The sequence below is a fragment of the Pezoporus flaviventris genome, unplaced genomic scaffold (genome assembly GCF_033815535.1).
Source record: "Pezoporus flaviventris isolate CSIRO_AGI_PZ_B2104156 unplaced genomic scaffold, CSIRO_AGI_Pfla_v1 ptg000007l, whole genome shotgun sequence".
NCBI lineage: Eukaryota > Metazoa > Chordata > Aves > Psittaciformes > Psittacidae > Pezoporus > Pezoporus flaviventris.
Window position 1 is genome coordinate 1 of NW_026892555.1, and position 21,865 is coordinate 21,865.

The window sequence follows — 21,865 nt, forward strand, 5'->3', positions numbered from 1 at the left end:
TGGTGTTAAGGGGTGCCGTGGGGTGAGGGGGGGGCCTGGGTTAGGGGGTGCGGGGGGGTCGGGGGGGGGAGGCTGGGTTAGGGGTGCCACAGTGAGGGGGGGCCTGGGTTAGGGGTCTCGGGGGGGCCTGGTTTAGGGGGTCCCATAGTGGTGGTGGGGGGGGGGGGGCTGGCTTAGGGGTCCTGTGGGGGAAGGGGGGCTGGTTTAGGGGTTCCCATATGGGGGGGTAGGGGCTGGGTTAGGGGTCCCATGGGGGGGCTATTTGAGGGGCTCCCATAGTGGTGGGGGTCCTGGTTTTGGGGGTCCCATAGTGGGGGGGGGAGACTGGGTTAGGGGTCCTGTGGGGAGGGGGGCTGGTTTAGGGTTCCCATATGGGGGGGGTAGGGCTGGGTTAGGGGTCCCATGGGGGGGGCTATTGGAGGGGCTCCCATAGTGGGTGGGGGTCCTGGTTTTGGGGGTCCCATAGTGGGGGGGGAGACTGGGGTTTGGGGTCCTGTGGGGAGGGGGGCTGGTTTAGGGGTTCCCATATGGGGGGGTAGGGCTGGGTTAGGGTCCCATGGGGGGGCTATTTGAGGGGCTCCCATAGTGGGGGGGTCCTGGTTTTGGGGGTCCCATAGTGGGGGGGGGGGGGGCTGGGTTAGGGGTCCTGTGGGGGAGGGGGGCTGGTTTAGGGGTTCCCATATGGGGGGGTAGGGCTGGGTTAGGGGTCCCATGGGGGGGCTATTTGAGGGGCTCCCATAGTGGTGGGGGTCCTGGTTTTGGGGGTCCCATAGTGGGGGGGCCTGGGTTAGGGGGCCTGGGGGGGGGGGGGCTGGTTTAGGGGGTTCCCGTATGGTTGGGGGGGGGGGGGCTGGGTTAGGGGGTCCCATAGTGGGGGGGGCCTAGGTTAGGGGGCCTGGGGGGGGGGGGGGAGCTGGTTTAGGGGTTCCCATATGGGGGGGGGGGGGCTTGTTTAGAGGTCCCATAGTTGGGGGGGGGGGGGGGGGCTGGGTTAGGGGGTCCTCGGGGGGCCTGGTTTAGGGGGCCTGGGGGGGGGGGGGGGACACTGGTTTAGGGGTTGCTGTATGGCGGGGGGGGGGGCTGAGTTAGGGGGTTCTGTGGTGAGGGGGGGAGGCTGGGTTTGGGGGCCCCATAGTGGGGGGGTCCTGGGTTAGGGGATCCCATGGGTTGGGGGGGGCTGGTTTAGGGGGTCCCATAGTGGGGGGGGGGGGGCTGGTTTAGAGGTCCCATAGTGGGGAGGGGGGGCCCTGGTTTAAGGTGCCCTCTGGTGGGGGGGCTGGTTTAGGGTTCCCATGGGGGGGGGCTGGGTTTGAGGGTCCTGTGGTTGGGGGGGGCCTGGTTTAGGTGTTCCCAAGGGGGGGGGGTGGATGGTTTAGGGGGTCCCATAGTGGTGGTGGTGGGGCTGGGTTAGGGGGTCCCATGGGGGGGCCTGGTTTAGGGGGTCCTGTATGGGGGGGCGGGGCTGGTTTGGGGGTGTTGGGGGAGACTTTTAATGGGGTTGCATTAGGGCCAATGGGATGGGCGCTATGGGTGCTGTGGGTGCCCTTTTAGTGGAGTCTGGTTTAGGGGTGCTGGGGGGGGCCTGTGATGGGGCACAGGGGTGCTGTGGGGTACCCCATTGATGATGGGTCTGCTTTAGGGGTGCCCCATGGATGATGGGGCTGGTTTAGGGGTGCCCCATTGATGATGGGTGCTGGTTTATGTCTGCCCCACTGATAATAGGTCTGGTTTAGGGTACCCCATTGCTGATAGGTCTGGTTTAGGGGTGCCCCATTGATGATGGGTGCTGGTTTATGTCTGCCCCACTGATAATAGGTCTGGTTTAGGGGTACCCCATTGCTGATAGGTCTGGTTTAGGGGCGCCCCATTAATAATGGGCCCAGTTTATGATGCAATGGAGTGCCCCATTGATGATGGGTCTCGTTTAGGGATGCCCCATTGATGATGGATCTGCTTGAGGGGTTCAGTGGCGTGCCCCATTGATGATGGATCTGGTTTAGGGGTGCTGTGGGGTGCCCCATTGATAATTGGTCTGGTTTAGGGGTGCTGTGGGGTGCCCCATTGATAATTGGTCTGGTTTAGGGATGCTGTGGGGTGCCCCATTGATAATTGGTCAGGTTTAGGGCTGCCCCATTGATGTCGGGTCTGGTTTAGGGGTGCTGTAGGGTGACTCATTGATAATTGATCTGATTTTGGGGTACCCCATTGATGATGGGTCTCATTTAGGGGTACCCCATTTGATGGACGGGTCTGGTTTAGGGGTGCCCCATTGATGATGGGCCTGGTTTAGTGCTGCCCCATTGATGTCGGGTCTGCTTTAGGACTGCCCCATTGATAATTGGTCAGGTTTAGGGGTGCCCCATTGATGTTGGGTCTGCTTTAGGGGTGCAGTGGCGTGCCCCATTGATGTCGGGTCTGCTTTAGGGGTGCTGTGGGGTGCCCCATTGATAATTGGTCTGCTTTAGGGCTGCCCCATTGATGTCTGGTCTGGTTTAGGGTGCACCATTGATGTTGGGTCTGCTTTAGGGGTGCAGTGGCGTGCCCCATTGATGTCGGGTCTGCTTTAGGGCTGCCCATTGATGTCGGGTCTGCTTTAGGGCTGCCCCATTGATGTCGGGTCTGCTTTAGGACTGCCCCATTGATAATTGGTCAGGTTTAGGGCTGCCCCATTGATGTCGGGTCTGCTTTAGGGCTGCCCCATTGATGTCAGGCCTGCTTTAGGACTGCCCATTGATGTGTGTATGTAGGGGGTCATGTTACATATCCCACCACAGCCTTCCTTTTGCCTCTTGCCCCAGGTCCCCCCTTTCCTCTCTCTCTGTGTCCCCCCCGCTCCCTTGGGTGCCTCCGTGGGGCCAGCCCCATGGCACCATGCAGAGCCTCGTCTTCCTTGTTTAGGGGTGCCCCATTGATGATGGGCCTGGTTTAGGGCTGCCCCATTGATGTCGGATCTGCTTTAGGGGTGCAGTGGCATGCCCCATTGATAATTGGTCTTGTTTAGGGGTGCCCCATTGATGTCGGGGTCTGGTTTAGGGGTGCTGTGGGGTGTCCCATTGATAATTGGTCTGGTTTAGGGCTGCCCCATTGATGTCGGGTCTGCTTATGGGTGCAGTGGCATGCGCCATTGATGATGGGTCTGGTTTAGGGGTGCCCCATTGATGATGGGCCTGGTTTAGAGCTGCCCCATTGATGTCGGGTCTGGTTTAGTGCTGCCCCAGTGATGTCGGGTCTGGTTTCGGGCTGCCCCATTGATGTCGGGTCTGCTTTAGGGCTGCAGTGGCGTTCGCCATTGATGATGGGCCTGGTTTAGGGCTGCCCCATTGATGTTGGGTCTGGTTTAGGGGTGCTGTGGGGTGCCCCACTGATAATTGGTCTGATTTAGGGCTGCCCCATTGATAATTGGTCTGGTTTAGGGGTGCCCCATTGATGTCAGGTCTGCTTTAGGGGTGCAGTGGCGTGCCCCATTGATGATGGGCCTGGTTTAGCGCTGCCCCATTGATGATGGGCCTGGTTTCGGGCTGCCCCATTGATGTCAGGTCTCCTTTAGGGGTGCAGTGGCGTGCCCCATTGATGATGGGCCTGGTTTAGGGCTGCCCCATTGATGTCGGGTCTGGTTTAGGGCTGCCCCATTTATGATGGGCCTGGTTTAGGGCTGCCCCATTGATAATTGGTCTGGTTTAGGGGTGCCCCATTGATGTCAGGTCTGCTTTAGGGGTGCAGTGGCGTGCCCCATTGATGATGGGCCTGGTTTAGCGCTGCCCCATTGATGATGGGCCTGGTTTCGGGCTGCCCCATTGATGTCAGGTCTCCTTAGGGGTGCAGTGGCGTGCCCCATTGATGATGGGCCTGGTTTAGGGCTGCCCCATTGATGTCGGGTCTGGTTTAGGGCTGCCCCATTTATGATGGGCCTGGTTTAGGGGCTGCCCCATTGATAATTGGTCAGGTTTAGGGGTGCCCCATTGATGTTGGGTCTGGTTTAGGGTGCTGTGGGGTGCCCCACTGATAATTGGTCTGATTTAGGGCTGCCCCATTGATAATTGGTCTGATTTAGGGGTGCCCCATTGATAATTGGTCAGGTTTAGGGGTGCCACATTGATGTTGGGTCTGGTTTAGGGCTGCCCCATTGATGTCGGGTCTGCTTTAGGGGTGCAGTGGTGTGCCCCATTGATAATTGGTCTGGTTTAGGGGTGCCCCATTTATGATGGGCCTGGTTTAGGGCTGCCCCATTGATGTCGGGTCTGCTTTAGGGCTGCCCCATTGATGTCCAGGTCTGCCTTTAGGACTGCCCCATTGATATGTGTGTGTTGTGGGTCATGTTACATATCCCACCACAGCCCTTCCTTTTGCCTCTTGCCCCAGGTCCCCCCTTTCCTCTCTCTCTCTGTGTCCCCCCCCCGGCTCCCTTGGGTGCCTCCGTGGGGCCAGCCCCACGGCACCATGCAGAGCCTCGTCTTCCTCTGCGCCCCGCCGCCTGCTTGGCCACCGGCCCGGCGCCCGCCGCGCGCTGCCCTTCCTGCCCTCCGAGCTCTACCCCGTCCTCTTCCAAGCGGCCTTCGTGGACGGCCGGGCCCTGGCCCTACAGGACCTGGTCACCTCCTGGCCCTTCCCAGTGCTCAGCTTCCAGTGCCTCCTGGGCCGCTGCGGGCACCCCCGGCACCGCGCCCACCGCGCGCCCCACAGCCCCGACAAGCTCTGTGTCCAAGCCGTCCTCGCCGCCGTGGTGGCCCACGTCAGGAGGGAGCTGGAGGAGTCCCAGCAGACCCCCAGGTACCGCGGTCCCTTGGGGTAACGGGGTGGGATTGGGTCCCTCATGCCCTATGGGAAGGGTGGTGGTGGTGGTGGTGGTGGTGGTGGTGGTCATCATCAATGCTGGACTGGGAGCGTCGTGGAAGGGTTTGGGTTGGAAGAGACCTTGAAGAGCGCCCACTTCCATGGGGGCACCTTGCACTAGAGCGGGGTGCTCCAAGCCTTGGCCAATTAGTTCCGGTGATCAAGAGTTTCTCCATTCGACCCCTTCCAGTGTCCCGGCACCCTCGTGGTGATGAACCTCATCCCAAGGTCCCATCCAACTCTTCCCTCTTCCAGTTGGAGCCGTTCTTCCTTATCCCATCCCTTGTCCAAAGCCCCATTGCTCCAAGCCCCATCCAACTTGGCCTGGATCAGTTCCAGTGGTCCACAGCTTCTTCCTTCAACCCCTTCCACTGCCCCAGCACCCTCATGGTGACGAACCTCATCCCAAGGTCCCATCCAACTCTTCCCTCTTCCAGTTGGTGCCGTTCTTCCTTATCCCATCCCTTGTCCAAAGCCCCATTGCTCCAAGCCCGGTCCAGCCTGCCCTGGATCAGTTCCAGTGATCCACAGCTTCTCCCTTCAACCCCTTCCAGTGTCCCGGCACCCTCATGGTGATGAACCTCATCCCAAGGTCCCATCCAACTCTTCCCTCTTCCAGTTGGAGCTGTTCCCCCTTATCCCATCCCTTGTCCAAAACCCCATTGCTCCAAGCCCGGTCCAGCCTGCCCTGGATCAGTTCCAGTGATCCACAGCTTCTCCCTTCAACCCGTTCCACTGCCCCAGCACCCTCGTGGTGATGAACCTCATCCCAAGGTCCCATCCAACTCTTCCCTCTTCCAGTTGGTGTCCTTCCTCCCCATCCCATGTTTCCATCCCTTGTCCAAAGCCCCATTGCTCCAAGCCCCATCCAACTTGGCCTGGATCAGTTCCAGTGGTCCAAAGCTTCTCCCTTCATACCCTTGCAGTGTCCCGGCACCCTCGTGGTGATGAACCTCATCCCAAGGTCCCATCCAACTCTTCCCTCTTCCAGTTGGAGCCGTTCCTCCTCATCCCATGTTTCCATCCCTTGTCCAAAACCCCATTGCTCCAAGCCCCATCCAACTTGGCCTGGATCAGTTCCAGTGATCCAGAGCTTCTCCATTCAACCCCTTCCAGTGCCCCAGCACCCTCATGGGGAAGAACTTCATCCCAAGGTCCCATCCATGTCTTCCCTCTTCCAGTTGGAGCCGTTCCCCCTTATCCCATCCCTTGTCCAAAGCCCCATTGCTCCAAGCCCGGTCCAACCTGGCCTGAATCAGTTCCAGTGATCCAGAGCTTCTCCCTTCAACCCCTTCCACTGCCCCAGCACCCTCATGGTGACGAACCTCATCCCAAGGTTCCATCCAACTCTTCCCTCTTCCAGTTGGTGCCCTTCCTTCCCATCCCATGTTTCCATCCCTTGTCCAAAACCCCATTGCTCCAAGCCCCATCCAGCCTAGCCTGGATCACTTCCAGTGATCCAGAGCTTCTCCATTCAACCCGTTCCAGTGCCCCAGCACCCTCATGGGGGAGAACTTCATCCCAAGGTCCCATCCAACTCTTCCCTCTTCCAGTTGTAGCCGTTCTCATCCCATATCTCCATCCCTTGTCCAAAGCCCCTCTCCAGCTTTCCTGGAGCCCCTTTAGGCACTGGACCTGCTCCAAAGTCTCTCCGGAGCCTTGAAGGCTTCCAGGGATGGAGCCTCCATCACTTTGGGCCTCACCACCCCCATCAGGGCCGGAGCGCGGTGCGGGACACCCCCAGCTCTCCCCATTCCCTACTTTCCCCCCCCTCCAACCCCATTCCCTATCTCCCCAGCGACAGACAGTGCCACCTGCGGGTGTTGGACATGACGGGTCTCCAGGACGACGACACCACCGCCACCGCCACCGCCCGCGGGCCAGAAGGGATGAGCCTATGGTCGGGCACGGTGGCGTTGGCCAAAGCTTGCCTCGAGGTGGCCAAACACCAAAGGGAAGTGCAGAAACGCAATTCCAAGCGACGCAGAACCCCCTCCGGAAGCTCCTCCCCGCCCCACGCCGTCGGCGTCGAGATCCGCGCCGACCTCTTCGTCAACGGCACGTCGTCCGGCGTCCTCCGTGACGCTCTCCAAGCCACCGGCAGCCCCCTGCGGCTCCGCTGCCGGGATTTCCACGCCGAGGAGCTGTCGGTGACCGGGATCGTGGCGTTGTTGGAATGCCTGGATCCCGGCGGCGTGCGCCGCGTGGATCTGCGCTTCAACAACCTGGGCCTGGCGGGGCTCTGCGCCGTGGTGCCGCAGCTCAGCCGCTTCCCGGATCTGCTCAGCCTCAAGCTGCCCTACAGCAACGTGGACGTGCGGAGGCACGCGGCCGGAGCCGACGCCGGGTTCCGACGTCTTGCCACGCACCTCGGGAAGCTCCGGGCCCTCCGGGAGCTCAACTTGGGATCGTCGAGGTTGTCCGGGAAGCTCAGGCAGCTGCTACGGTGCGGATCCAAGGGGCAGATGGGATCCGGAGGGAGGTGGGGGCGTGGGTGGACATCAGGAGGTTCAGTGAGGTGGGGGTGTGGGTTGGGTGATCCCGTAAATGGACTGGGGTGGATGGATGGTGGATGGGTGGATGGGTGGGATGGATCGATGATGGATGGATGGGTGGGATTGATGGGTGATGGATGGATGGGATTGATGGATGATGGATGGATGGATGGGATTGATGGGTGATGGATGGATGGATGGGATTGATGGGTGATGGATGGATGGATGGGATTGAGGGATGATGGATGGATGGATGGGATTGATGGGTGATGGATGGATGGATGGGATTGATGGGTGATGGATGGATGGGATTGAGGGATGATGGACGGATGGATGGATGGGTGGGATTGATGGATGATGGATGGATGGGTGGGATTGATGGATGATGGATGAATGGATGGGATTGATGGGTGATGGATGGATGGGATTGATGGATGATGGATGGATGGATGGGTGGGATTGATGGATGATGGATGGATGGATGGATGGATGGGTGGGATTGATGGATGATGGATGGATGGATGGGTGGGATTGATGGATGATGGATGGATGGATGGGATGGATGGATGGATGGATGGATGGATGGGTGGGATTGATGGGTGATGGATGGATAGATGGATGGATAATGGATATACGGATGATGGATGGATGGATGGATGATGGATAGATGGATGGGTGGGATTGATGGATAGATGGATGGATAATCGATATATGGATGATGGATAGATGGATGGATGATGGATGGATGGATGGATGATGGATAGATGGATGGATGATGGATGGATGATGGATGGATGGATAGATGGATGGATGATGGATGGATGGATAGATGGATGGATGATGGATGGGTGATGGATGGATGGATAGATGGATGATGGATGGATGATGGATGGATGGATAGATGGATGGATGATGAATGGATGGATGGAGGGATGGATAGATGGATGATGGATGGATGGTGGATGGATGGATAGATGGATGGATGATGGATGGATGATGGATGGATGGATGCATGATGGATGATGGATGGATGATGGATGGATGGATGCATGATGGATGATGGATGGATAGAGCATGACTGAATGGAGGATGGCTGGATGGGTGGGCTGGCTGGCTGGATGATGGATGGACAGGTGGATGGGATGGTTGGCTGGATGGCTGATGGCCGATGGATGGATGGGATGGATGACGGATGGATGGCGCAGCCCTGAGAAGAAGGACTTGGGGGGTGCTGCGTGAGGAGAAGCACCCTATGATTTGTGTTTTGCTTTGGGAACCATCCCCACCCCATTGATCGACAGCTTGATCCCGGTGGCTTTGGTGTCCTCATGGCTCCTTCTCCCTCTTCCCACCAGGAACCTGGAAGCTCCTCTGGAAAGCCTGGAACTGGCCTTCTGCTACCTCCTTCCCGGCGACCTCGCTTTCCTCTCCCAAAGCATCCACGCTCCGGCCCTGAAGAAGCTGGACTTGAGCGGCCACCACTTCACCGAGAGCCTTCTCCAACCTCTGTGCTCCCTCCTGGAGAACTCCTCCTGCCTCCTCCACCTGGATCTCATGGAATGCCAACTCACAGACTCCCGCTTGGAAGCCCTGCTCCCGTCTCTGTGCCGTTGCTCCCGCCTCCGATGCCTGGGCCTTTTCGGCAACCCTCTGTCCACGCCGGGCCTCAAGACCTTGCTACGCCAAACCTCCGTCCTCCCGGACCTCTGCCTCGTGGTCTACCCTTACCCCGTGGACTGCTACAGCCGGGAGACGCCGCGGGCACCGGCGCCTTCCGCCGGGCCCTTGGAGGATGCTTTGGATGAGGAACGCTTCACCGCCGTCAGCGCCGAGCTCTGCCGCATGCTGGTGAGCTCCGGCCGCGACAACGCCATGTGGACAGCCAGCCTCTGCCGCCAAGGCACCCTCGACTACTTCGCCTTGGGAGAGCTTCAGCCCAACCCACAGCCCAACCCACAGCACTGATGTGGCATCACTGGGGGGGACACGGGACAGAGCCCGTGGTCCAACACCAAAACTGGGGCCGTTTCTCCTGGTTTTGGAGCTTTTGGCATCTACCGGAGGTTCCTCCTTGGGGTTTTTTTTTGGGGGGGGGGGTTGGCACCTTCTCCCTGAGGTCATCTCCTCGTTTGGGAGCTTGGTTGGCATCTCAACAGGGTTTTCTCCTCGGTTTGGAGCTCTTTTGGCACCTTCTGCTTGAGGTTATCCTCGTTTTGGTGCCTCTTTGGCACTTTCCACCCTGTTTTCTCCATGGTTTGGTGCCACTTTGGCACCTTCTCTTGAGGTTTTCTCGTTGTTTTGGTGGGGTTTTTTTTGACATCTACCTGATGTTTCTCCTGGTTTTGGAGCTTTTTTGGCCTCTCAAGAAGGTTTTCTCTGTTTGGTGGAACATTTTGGCATCTAGCAGGGGTTTTCTCATTTTGGAGATCTTTTGGCACCTTCTGCTTGAGGTTATCCTCGTTTTGGTGCCTCTTTGGCACTTTCCACCCTGTTTTCTCTTTGGTTTGGTGCCACTTTGGCACCTTCTCCCTGAGGTTTTCTCCACGTTTTGGAGCTTTTTTGGCATCTACCTCAGGTTGCTCCTTATTTTCGTGTTTTTTGGCATCTACCTGAGGTTGCTCCTTGGTTTGGTGCCACTTTGGCACCTTCTCCCTAAGGTTTTCTCCATGTTTTGGAGCTTTTTTGGCATCTCCCTGAGGTTTTCTCCTTGTTTTGGTGTTTTTTGGCATCTACCTGAGGTTTCTCCTTGGTTTCGAGAAACTTTGGCACCTTCTCCCTAAGGTTTTCTCCACGTTTTGGTGGTTTTTGGCATTTCCCTGGGGTTTTCTCCATGTTCTGGTGCTTCTTTGGCACCTTCCCCTGAGGTTTCTTCCTCATTTTGGTGCCACTTTGGCATCTCCCTGCAGTTTCTCCATGTTGGGTGCTGCTTTAGCACCTTTTCCCTGAGGTTTTCCCCTTGTTTTGGAGCTTTTTGGCCATCTCCCTGAGGTTTCCCCCTCATTTTGGTGCCTCTTTGGCCCCTTTTCCAGGTTTTCTCCTCAGCTGGGAGCTTTCTGGGCATCTCCCTGAGGTTTCCCCCTCATTTTGGTGCCTCTTTGGCCCCTTTTCCAGGTTTTCTCCTCAGCTGTGACCTTTTTGGCCATCTCCCTGAGGTTTTCCCCCTCATTTCGGTGCCACTTTGGCACCTTCTCCCTGAGGTTTCTCCTTGGTTTGGAGCTCTTTTGCCACTTGCTCCCACCACCACCACCACGGCTTCGATGCCGCCATTCCGGCTCCGCCATTCCTCGTTATCCAGGTTCATTAACACAAGGAATTCCTTAATAAATCCGGTTGCTTTGGAAGGGCTCTGGCAAAGAACCCGGCACCGCGGCGCCTTTTATTATCACTCTTCCCCCCCCAGATCCCATCCCGACCTCCCAAATTCCCACAAGGAATCAGCTCCGTTCTCCCACTTTAAGCTTCTTTAAGGCTTGGGGTCTGGCCCCGGTGGGCTCTGATGGGGACACCGGGAATCGCGGCTCAACCCTGGCACGTGGAGCCGGGAATATCCGCGCGTTCCCTGGCGCTTCCCGCACGGAGCAACGGGAGCAGCTCCCCGGTGAGCCGGTAGCTCCGGCCTTCCCATAGGAAGTGCGTTGGTGGCTGCTCCATCCCGTGCTCGTACTGGAAGCAGGAGCTCCATTCCCAAGCCAGCGCCGAGCGCACCAGCCCCACGCCGCCGGATTTGGCCGGCGCCGGATGGTAGAGCCGCCCGTTTTCCGGCAACACCGTCAGCTTTCCCGGTTGGAATGGCACCGCCAAGCGCTCCCCCCCGCCGCAGTAGGAGAGGAGCCCGGGATCTCCCGGTAGGAGGTGGGTGAAGACAACGGGCTGATCCTCACAGCGGAGGAAGTTCCGCTCCCGGCCGCAGCGGGATAGGAACGGGAATTCCGCCTCGTAGCGCCCGCTCCGGTTCCGCTCCAGCTGCTTGAAGAAGAAGCTCAGGAATGCCACGTCTGCAGGGATATGGGACATGGGGATGTGGTTAAATGCGGCTCTTCCGGGTTTGGGAAGCTGATGGGAGGAGGGATGGAAGCACCGGGAAGCGCCAATGGGAAGTGATGGTAGGGAAGGAAGGGATATGCAAATAGGGATGCCTGATCCCCCCCCCTCCCCTTCCAGTCACTGCTGCCATGGGATGGGATCCTGATGATTGGATCTCAAGGATGAGATCCTGATTAAGGATGGATGGGATCCTGGTGATTGGATCTCAGGGATGAGATCCCGATTAAGGATGGATGGGATCCTGATGATTGGATCTCAGGGAAGAGATCCCAGTTAAGGATGGATGGGATCCTGGTGATTGGATCTCAGGGATGAGATCCCGATTAAGGATGGATGGGATCCTGGTGATTGGATCTCAGGGATGAGATCCCGATTAAGGATGGATGGGATCCTGATGATTGGATCTCAGGGATGAGATCCCGATTAAAGATGGATGGGATCCTGATGATTGGATCTCAGGGATGAGATCCTGATTAAGGATGGATGGGATCCTGGTGATTGGATCTCAGGGATGAGATCCCGATTAAGGATGGATGGGATCCTGGTGATTGGATCTCAGGGATGAGATCCCGATTAAGGATGGATGGGATCCTGATGATTGGATCTCAGGGATGAGATCCCGATTAAGGATGGATGGGATCCTGATGATTGGATCTCAGGGATGAGATCCCGATTAAGGATGGATGGGATCCTGGTGATTGGATCTCAGGGATGAGATCCCGATTAAGGATGGATGGGATCCTGATGATTGGATCTCAGGGATGAGATCCCGATTAAGGATGGATGGGAGCCTGGTGATTGGATCTCAGGGATGAGATCCCGATTAAGGATGGATGGGAGCCTGGTGATTGGATCTCAGGGATGAGATACGGATTAAAGATGGATGGGATCCTGATGATTGGATCTCAGGGATGAGATCCCGATTAAGGATGGATGGGATCCTGATGATTGGATCTCAGGGATGAGATCCCGATTAAGGATGGATGGGAGCCTGGTGATTGGATCTCAGGGATGAGATCCCGATTAAGGATGGATGGGAGCCTGGTGATTGGATCTCAGGGATGAGATACGGATTAAAGATGGATGGGATCCTGATGATTGGATCTCAGGGATGAGATCCCGATTAAGGATGGATGGGATCCTGGTGATTGGATCTCAGGGATGAGATCCTGATTAAGGATGGATGGGATCCTGATGATTGGATCTCAGGGATGAGATCCCGATTAAGGATGGATGGGATCCTGATGATTGGATCTCAGGGATGAGATCCCGATTAAGGATGGATGGGATCCTGGTGATTGGATCTCAGGGATGAGATCCTGATTAAGGATGGATGGGATCCTGATGATTGGATCTCAGGGATGAGATCCCGATTAAGGATGGATGGGATCCTGGTGATTGGATCTCAGGGATGAGATACGGATTAAAGATGGATGGGATCCTGATGATTGGATCTCAGGGATGAGATCCCGATTAAGGATGGATGGGATCCTGGTGATTGGATCTCAGGGATGAGATCCTGATTAAGGATGGATGGGATCCTGATGATTGGATCTCAGGGATGAGATCCCGATTAAGGATGGATGGGATCCTGGTGATTGGATCTCAGGGATGAGATCCTGATTAAGGATGGATGGGATCCTGGTGATTGGATCTCAGGGATGAGATCCTGATTAAGGATGGATGGGATCCTGATGATTGGATCTCAGGGATGAGATCCCGATTAAGGATGGATGGGATCCTGGTGATTGGATCTCAGGGATGAGATACTGATTAAGGATGGATGGGATCCTGGTGATTGGATCTCAGGGATGAGATCCCGATTAAGGATGGATGGGATCCTGATGATTGGATCTCAGGGATGAGATCCCGATTAAGGATGGATGGGAGCCTGGTGATTGGATCTCAGGGATGAGATCCTGATTAAGGATGGATGGGATCCTGGTGATTGGATCTCAGGGATGAGATCCCAGTTAAGGATGGATGGGATCCTGATGATTGGATCTCAGGGATGAGATCCCAAGTGATGATAGCAGCCTGATTTTAAGGATCAGCTCCCAGTTAAGGGTAAGATTCCAATTAAGGATCGGATCTTGATCAAGGATAGGATCCTGATTAAGGCTGGGATCCCAGTTAAGGATGAGATCTGGTTTTAGGATGAGATCCCAATTAAGGATTGGATCCTGATTAAGGATCTGATCTCTAGGATCGCATCCCCGTTAAGGATGAGATCCCCATTAACAATTGGATTTCAAGGATCAGATCCCACTTAGAGATTAGATCCTAAATAAGGATGGGATCCGTATTAAAGATAGGCTCCTGGTTAAGGATGGAATCGTAAGGACTGGATTCTGAATCAGGATCGGATCCCAAGGATTGGATCCCAACTGAATATTCCCAATACGGATGAGATCCCAATTGAGGATTGAATCCCAGTTAAGGATCAAATCCTTACTAAGGATCAGGGCTCATGGATGAGATCCTGATTGAGGATCAGATCCCAGTCAATACTGGATCCTGATTCAGGATTGGATCCCAACTGAATACTCCCAATACGGATGAGATCCCAGTTGAGGACTGGATCCCAGGTAAGGATCGGATCTTCATTAAGGATCAGGGCTCATGGATGAGATCATGATTAAGGATCAGATCCTGATTAAGGATCAGATCCCAGTCAATACTGGATCCTGATTCAGGATCAGATCCCAAGGATTGGATCCCAATTGAATACTCCCAATACGGATGAGATCGCAGTTGAGGATTGGATCCCAGTTAAGGATCAGATCCTTACTAAGGATCCATCCCAGTTAAGGACTGGATCCTCATTAAGGATCAGGGCTCATGGATGAGATCCTGATTGAGGATCAGATCCCAGTCAAGTACTGGATCCCGATTCAGGATGGGATCCCAAGGACTGGATCCTAGATAAGGCTGAGATCCCAGTTAAGGATGTGATCCCAGGGAAGGGCTGCTTTTGGGATGGGTTTGGGGCCCGGTACCTTTGAAGCAGGTGATGAAGTTCTTCACTTTGGTGTCATCCAGGAAAAGCTGTTGGAAAAGGGGGAAAAAGCCTCTGAATCCCAAAGTCTGCCTGGGATCCCTCTGGGATTTCTTTGGGATCTGCCTTGGATCCATGGGGGTTCTGTTTGGGATCCCTTTGGGATCTGTCATGGGTCCCTCCGGGTATGTTTGGGATCTATTGGGCATCCTCCATGGATCCACATGGGTTCTGTTTGGGATCCATCTGGGATCTGACCGGGATCCCTCTGAGATCTGGTTGGGATCTACCTGGGATCTGTCCTGGGTCCCTCTCAATACGTTTGGGATGTAGCTGGGATCCACCATGGATCCACGTGGGTTCTGTTTGGGATCTGCTATGGATCCACGTGGGTTCTGTTTGGGATCTGTCTGGGATCTGACATGGATCCACGTGGGTTCTGTTTGGGATCTGCTGTGGATCCACGTGGGTTCTGTTTGGGATCTGCTATGGATCCACGTGGGTTCTGTCTGGGATCTGTCTGGGATCTGCCATGGATCCACGTGGGTTCTGTTTGGGATCTATCTGGGATCTGCCATGGATCCACGTGGGTTCTGTTTGGGATCTGTCTGGGATCTGCTATGGATCCACGTGGGTTCTGTTTGGGATCTATCTGGGATCTGCCATGGATCCACGTGGGTTCTGTTTGGGATCTGTCTGGGATCTGCCATGGATCCACGTGGGTTCTGTCTGGGATCTGTCTGGGATCTGCCATGGATCCACGTGGGTTCTCTTTGGGATCTGTCTGGGATCTGCCATGGATCCACGTGGGTTCTCTTTGGGATCTGTCTGCGATCTGCCATGGATCCACGTGGGTTCTGTTTGGGATCTGTCTGGGATCTGCTATGGATCCACGTGGGTTCTGTTTGGGATCTGCCTGGGATCTGCTATGGATCCACGTGGGTTCTGTTTGGGATCCAGCCAGGATCCATCTGGGATCTCCCCAGGAGCCATCCCATCCCCGGCATCCCGAGGCCGTTACCGTCCTTTTGGGATTCACTGAGGGCCTGTTTGGGATCCATCTGGGATCTGTTGTGGATCTGGTTCTAGCCCCCCCCAGGACACCCCCCCTTGTTCCCAGTGTTCCCCCTGTGTTCCCTCTGTTCCTGGTGTTCCCCCTGTTCCCATTGTTCCCAGTGCCCCCCCTGTTCCTGGTATTTCCCGTGTTCCCAGTGCCCCCCTATTCCCGGTGTTCCCGTTGTCCCCCCTGTTCCTGTTATTCCCTTTGTTCCTGTTGTGTGTTCCCATTGTCCCCCCGTTCCCGGTGTTCCCATTGTTCCTGCTGTCCCCCCTGTTCCCGTTATTCCCGGTGTTCCCCCTATTCCCAGTGTTCCCATTGTGTGTTCCCAGTGCCCCACTGATCCCGTTATTCCCGGTGCCCCCCTGTTCCCGGTGTTCCCCCTGTTCCTGGTGTTCCCCCTGTTCCCATTGTTCCCAGTGTTCCCCCTATTCCTGGTGCCCCCCTGTTCCTGGTGTTCTCCCTGTTCCCATTGTTCCCAGTGTTCCCCCTATTCCCAGTGTTCCCATTGTGTGTTCCCAGTGCCCCACTGATCCCGTTATTCCCGGTGCCCCCCTGTTCCCGGTGTTCCCCCTGTTCCCATTGTTCCCAGTGTTCCCCCTATTCCTGTGCCCCCCTGTTCCTGTTGTTCTCCCTGTTCCCATTGTTCCCCCTATTCCCGGTGCCCCCCTGTTCCCGGTGTTCCCCCTGTTCCTGGTGTTCCCCCTGTTCCCATTGTTCCCCCTATTCCTGTGCCCCCCTGTTCCTGGTGTTCCCCCTGTTCCCATTGTTCCCAGTGTTCCCCCTATTCCTGGTGCCCCCCTGTTCCTGGTGTTCTCCCTGTTCCCATTGTTCCCAGTGTTCCCCCTATTCCCGGTGCCCCCCTGTTCCCGGTGTTCCCTCTGCTCCTGGTGTTCCCCCTGTTCCCAGTGCCCTGTTCCCCTTATTCCCGGTGTCCCTCCTGTTCCCGTTGTCCCCCCTCTTCCCATTATTCCTGGTGCACCCGTGTTCCCGTTGTTCCCCCTATTTCCGGTGCCCCCCTGTTCCTGGTGTTCCCTCTGTTCCCATTGTCCCCCCCGTTCCCCCTATTCCCTGTGTTCCTGGTGTTCCCCCTGTTCCCGGTGTCTCCGTTGTTCTCCCTGTCCCCATTATTCCTGTTGTCCCCGGTGTTCCCCCTGTTATCCCCGTTATTCCCATTGCCCCCCCCCGTTATCCCTGTTGTTCCTGTTGTTCTCCCTGTTCCCGTTATCCCAGCTGTCCCCTTTATCCCCCCCGTTATCCCCATTGTTATCCCTGTTATCCCCGCTGTCCCCGTTATCCTGCTGTGTCCCTGTTATCCCTGCTGCCCCTGTTATCCCCCCGTTATCCCCGTTGTTATCCCTGTTATCCCTGCTGTCCCCATTATCCTGCTGTGTCCTCGTTATCCCTGTTGTTGTTCCCGTTATCCCCGCTGTTATCCCCCCCGTTATCCCCCCGTTGTTATCCCCGTTATCCCCCGTTGTTATCCCTGTTATCCCCCCGTTATCCCTGCTGTTGTTCCTGTTATCCCCGCTGTTATCCCCCCCGTTATCCCCCTTGTTGTTATCCCCATTATCCCCCCCGTTATCCCCGTTGTTATCCCTGTTATTGTTCCCGTTATCCCCCGTTATCCCCGTTGTTCCCCCTGTTGTTCCTGTTATCCCTGTTGTTGTTCCCCTTATCCCCTGTTATCCCCGTTGTTATCCCTGTTGTTCCCCCTGTTATCCCCCCTGTTATCCCTGTTGTTATCCCCCCCGTTGTTCCCCCCTGTTATCCCCCCCTTATCCCTGTTGTTCCCCCCGTTGTTCCCCCCATTATCCCTGTTATCCCCGTTGTTCCCCCCCATTATCCTCCCCTTATCCCTGTTGTTATCCCCGTTGTTCCCCCCATTATCCCTGATGTTCCCCCCGTTATCCCCCCATTATCCCCGATGTTCCCCCTATTCCCCCGCTATCCCTGTTGTTATCCCCGTTGTTATCCCCATTGTTCCCCCCCTTATCCCTGTTGTTCCCCCTATTATCCCCCCATTGTTCCCCCCCTGTTATCCCCCCGTTATCCCCCCATTATCCCCGTTGTTCCCCCCTGTTATCCCCGTTGTTGTTCCCGGTATCCCTGTTGTTATCCCCCCCATTATCCCCCCCGTTGTTCCCCCCCATTATCCCCCTGTTATCCCTGTTGTTATCCCTGTTGTTTCCCCCGTTATCCCCGTTATTCCCCCCATTATCCCCGTTGTTCCCGCTGTTATCCCCCTGTTATTCCTGTTGTTATCCCCGTTGTTCCCCCGTTGTTATGCCTGTTATCCCCCCCTTTACCCCCGTTGTTCCCCCCGTTCTTCCCCCCGTTATCCCCTCATTATCCCCGTGGTTCCCCCCCTGTTATCCCCTCGTTATCCCCCCATTATCCCCGTTGTTATGCCCGTTATCCCCGTTGTTCTCCCCCCGTTATCCCCGTTGTTGTTCCCGTTATCCCCGTTGTTATCCCCGTTGTTGTTCCCGTTATCCCCGTTGTTCTCCCCCCATTATCCCCGTTGTTGTTCCCGTTATCCCCGTTGTTCTCCCCCCGTTATCCCCGTTGTTGTTCCCGTTATCCCCGTTGTTATCCCCGTTGTTGTTCCCGTTATCCCCGTTGTTCTCCCCCCGTTATCCCCGTTGTTGTTCCCGTTATCCCCGTTGTTGTTCCCGTTATCCCCGTTGTTCTCCCCCCGTTATCCCCGTTGTTGTTCCCGTTATCCCCGTTGTTATCCCCGTTGTTGTTCCCGTTATCCCCGTTGTTCTCCCCCCGTTATCCCCGTTGTTGTTCCCGTTATCCCCGTTGTTGTTCCCGTTATCCCCGTTGTTATCCCTGTTGTTGTTCCCATTATCCCCCCGTTGTTGTTCCCATTATCCCCCCGTTGTTGTTCCCGTTATCCCCGTTGTTATCCCCGTTGTTATCCCCGTTGTTGTTCCCGTTATCCCCCCGTTGTTCTCCCCCCATTATCCCCGTTGTTATGCCCGTTATCCCCGTTGTTATCCCCGTTGTTATCCCCGTTGTTATCCCCGTTGTTGTTCCCGTTGTTGTTCCCGGTATCCCCCCGTTGTTGTTCCCGGTATCCCCGTTGTTATCCCCGTTGTTGTTCCCGTTGTTGTTCCCGTTGTTGTTCCGGTACCTGTCCCTGATGATCCACCCAATAGAAGTACTCCCTGGTTCGCGGCTCCGGGCTCTGCCCCTGCCGGTACCGAGGCACCGCCGCCACCGGGCCCGGCCGGAGCCGCAGCGCCGGGAGCAGCCGCATCCCGGAACCGGAACCGAACCGGACCGGAACCGGAAATGGAGCGAGACCGAACCGGGGAACGGCACCGGGACGGGAACAGGGCCCCGCCGCCGGCCCGGAAGTGGCACCGGAAGTGGAGGAGACCGGTACGAGACGGGAACCGCTCCGGGCGGAAACATGGCCCGGGGGGACCGGTACAGACCCATAGAGACCCATAGGGACCCCATAGAGACCCCATAGGGACCCATAGAGACCCATAGAGACCCATAGGGACCCATAGAGACCCCATAGAGACCCCATAGAGACCCATAGGGACCCCATAGGGACACCATAGAGACCCCATAGAGACCCCATAGAGACCCATAGAGACCCATAGGGACCCATAGAGACCCCATAGAGACCCATAGAGACCCATAGGGACCCCATAGAGACCCCATAGAGACCCATAGAGACCCATAGGGACCCCATAGAGACCCCATAGAGACCCCATAGAGACCCATAGAGACCCATAGGGACCCATAGAGACCCCATAGAGACCCCATAGAGACCCATAGGGACCCCATAGGGACCCCATAGAGACCCCATAGAGACCCCATAGAGACCCAAAGGGACCCCATAGACACCCCATAGAGACCCATAGAGACCCATAGGGACCCCATAGAGACCCCATAGAGACCCATAGGGACCCCATAGAGACCCATAGAGACCCATAGAGACCCCATTGAGACCCTATAGAGACCCATAGAGACCCCATAGAGACCCCATAGAGACCCATAGGGACCCCATAGAGACCCCATAGAGACCCATAGAGACCCCATAGAGACCCTATAGAGACCCCATAGAGACCCATAGAGACCCATAGAGATCTCATAGAGACCCCATAGAGACCCATAGAGACCAATAGAGACCCCATAGAGACCCATAGAGACCCCATAGAAACCCTATAGAGACTCCCTAGAGACCCCATAGAGACCCCATAGAGACCTTATAGAGACCCCATAGAGACGCATAGAGACCCATAGGGACCCCATAGAGACCCCATACAGACCCATAGAGACCCATAGAGCCTCCCTAGAAACCCCATAGAGACCAATACAGACCCCATAGAGACCCACAGAGACCCCATACAGACCCCATAGAGACCCATAGAGACCCCATAGAGACCCCGTAGTGACCCCATAGAGACCCCATAGAGACCTCATAGAGATCCCATAGAGATCCCATAGAGACCCCATAGAGACCCTATAGAGACCCCATAGAGACCCCATAGAGACCCTATAGAGACGCCATAGAGACCCTATAGAGACCCCATAGAGACCCTATAGAGACCCCATAGAGACCCCATAGAGACCCTATAGAGACGCCATAGAGACCCTATAGAGACCCCATAGAGACCCCATAGGAACCCTATAGAGACCCTATAGAGACCCCATAGAGACGCCGTAGAGACCCCATAGAGACCCTATAGAGACCCCATAGGGACCCCATAGGGACCCTATAGAGACTCCCTAGAGACCCTATAGCGACCCCATAGAGACCCCATAGGGACCCCATAGAGACCCTATAGAGACCCCATAGAGACCCCATAGAGACCCCATAGAGACCCATAGAGACCCCATAGAGACCCATAGGGACCCCATAGGGACCCCATAGAGACCCCATAGAGACCCATAGAGACCCCATAGAGACCCATAGAGACCCCATAGAGACCCTATAGAGACCCATAGAGACCCCATAGAGACCCATAGAGACCCATAGAGATCTCATAGAGACCCCATAGAGACCCATAGAGACCAATAGAGACCCCATAGAGACCCATAGAGACCCCATACAGACCCCATAGAAACCCTATAGAGACTCCCTAGAGACCCCATAGAGACCCCATAGAGACCTTATAGAGACCCCATAGAGACGCATAGAGACCTCATAGGGAGCCCATAGAGACCCCATACAGACCCATAGAGACCCATAGAGACTCCCTAGAAACCCCATAGAGACCAATACAGACCCCATAGAGACCCACAGGGACCCCATACAGACCCCATAGAGACCCCATAGAGACCCCGTAGTGACCCCATAGAGACCCCATAGAGACCTCATAGAGATCCCATAGAGATCCCATAGAGACCCCATAGAGACCCTATAGAGACCCCATAGAGACCCCATAGAGACCCTATAGAGACGCCATAGAGACCCTATAGAGACCCCATAGAGACCCTATAGAGACCCCATAGAGACCCCATAGAGACCCTATAGAGACGCCATAGAGACCCTATAGAGACCCCATAGAGACCCCATAGGAACCCTATAGAGACCCTATAGAGACCCCATAGAGACGCCGTAGAGACCCCATAGAGACCCTATAGAGACCCCATAGGGACCCCATAGGGACCCTATAGAGACTCCCTAGAGACCCTATAGCGACCCCATAGAGACCCCATAGGGACCCCATAGAGACCCCATAGAGACCCCATAGAGACCCTATAGAGACCCCATAGGAACCCTATAGAGACTCCATAGAGACCCCATAGAGACCCCATAGAGACGCCATAGAGACCCCATAGAGACGCATAGAGACCTCATAGGGACCCCATAGAGACCCTATAGGCACAACCATCCACCCCCATAGACGCCCATACACGCTATAGACACACGTGTAAACCTATAGACACCCATGTGCCCTATAGACACCCATGTACACCTATAGACACCCCTGTAACCCTATAGACACACAGGCACCCCTATAGACACCCATGTGGTGTCCTATAGACAACCCACCTGGTCCTGTAGACACCATATACCCTTATATATACACCCATACCCCATATAGACTCCCATGCACTCCTATAGACATCCCTATAGACACCCATTCTCCCTAGAGACACCCATGCACCCCTTATATATGCTCATGTACCCTACAGAGGCCCATCCCCGTTATAGACACTCACCTGCTCCTATAGACCCCCATGTACCCCTATAGGCCCCAGACCCCCTACAGACACCCCTATAGACACCCGTGTACCCCTATAGGCCCCATACCCCCTATAGACACCCCTATAGACACCCGTGTACCCCTATAGGCCCCAGATCCCCTATAGACACCCCTATAGACACCCGTGTACCCCTATGGGCCCCAGACCCCCTATAGACACCCCTATAGACACCTGTGTACCCCTATAGGCCCCAGACCCCCT

At 55.9% G+C, this 21,865-nt stretch overlaps 2 protein-coding genes across 2 annotated transcripts; one reads left to right on the forward strand and one right to left on the reverse strand.

The window, feature by feature from the left end:
- Positions 1 to 4,437: 4,437 nt before the first annotated feature.
- Positions 4,438 to 9,290, forward strand: LOC133266329 (leucine-rich repeat-containing protein 14-like). The gene is given in 4 exon segments (XM_061447537.1): positions 4,438 to 4,464; positions 4,466 to 4,767; positions 6,629 to 7,276; positions 8,681 to 9,290. Coding segments are annotated over 4 exon segments (1,587 nt in total).
- Positions 9,291 to 10,818: 1,528 nt separating this feature from the next.
- LOC133266258 (UPF0598 protein C8orf82-like) lies at positions 10,819 to 18,709 on the reverse strand. The gene is made up of 3 exons (XM_061447490.1): positions 18,567 to 18,709; positions 14,369 to 14,417; positions 10,819 to 11,320 (listed from the first exon to the last, which is right to left on the reverse strand). The coding sequence occupies exons 1-3, from the start codon at positions 18,690 to 18,692 to the stop codon at positions 10,845 to 10,847; spliced, it is 651 nt and encodes a 216-aa protein (XP_061303474.1). The 5' UTR covers positions 18,693 to 18,709; the 3' UTR covers positions 10,819 to 10,844.
- Between the last annotated feature and the right edge of the window lie 3,156 nt (positions 18,710 to 21,865).

Excerpts from the sequence above, each read along its gene's own strand:
- LOC133266258 (XM_061447490.1), bottom strand. The coding sequence starts at position 18,692 with ATGCGGCTGCTCCCGGCGCTGCGGCTCCGGCCGGGCCCGGTGGCGGCG. Across the intron at positions 14,418-18,566 it reads GGGTGGATCATCAGGGACAG|CTTTTCCTGGATGACACCAA; the intron begins GTACCGGAACAA and ends CTTTTCCAACAG. Across the intron at positions 11,321-14,368 it reads CTTCATCACCTGCTTCAAAG|ACGTGGCATTCCTGAGCTTC; the intron begins GTACCGGGCCCC and ends ATATCCCTGCAG.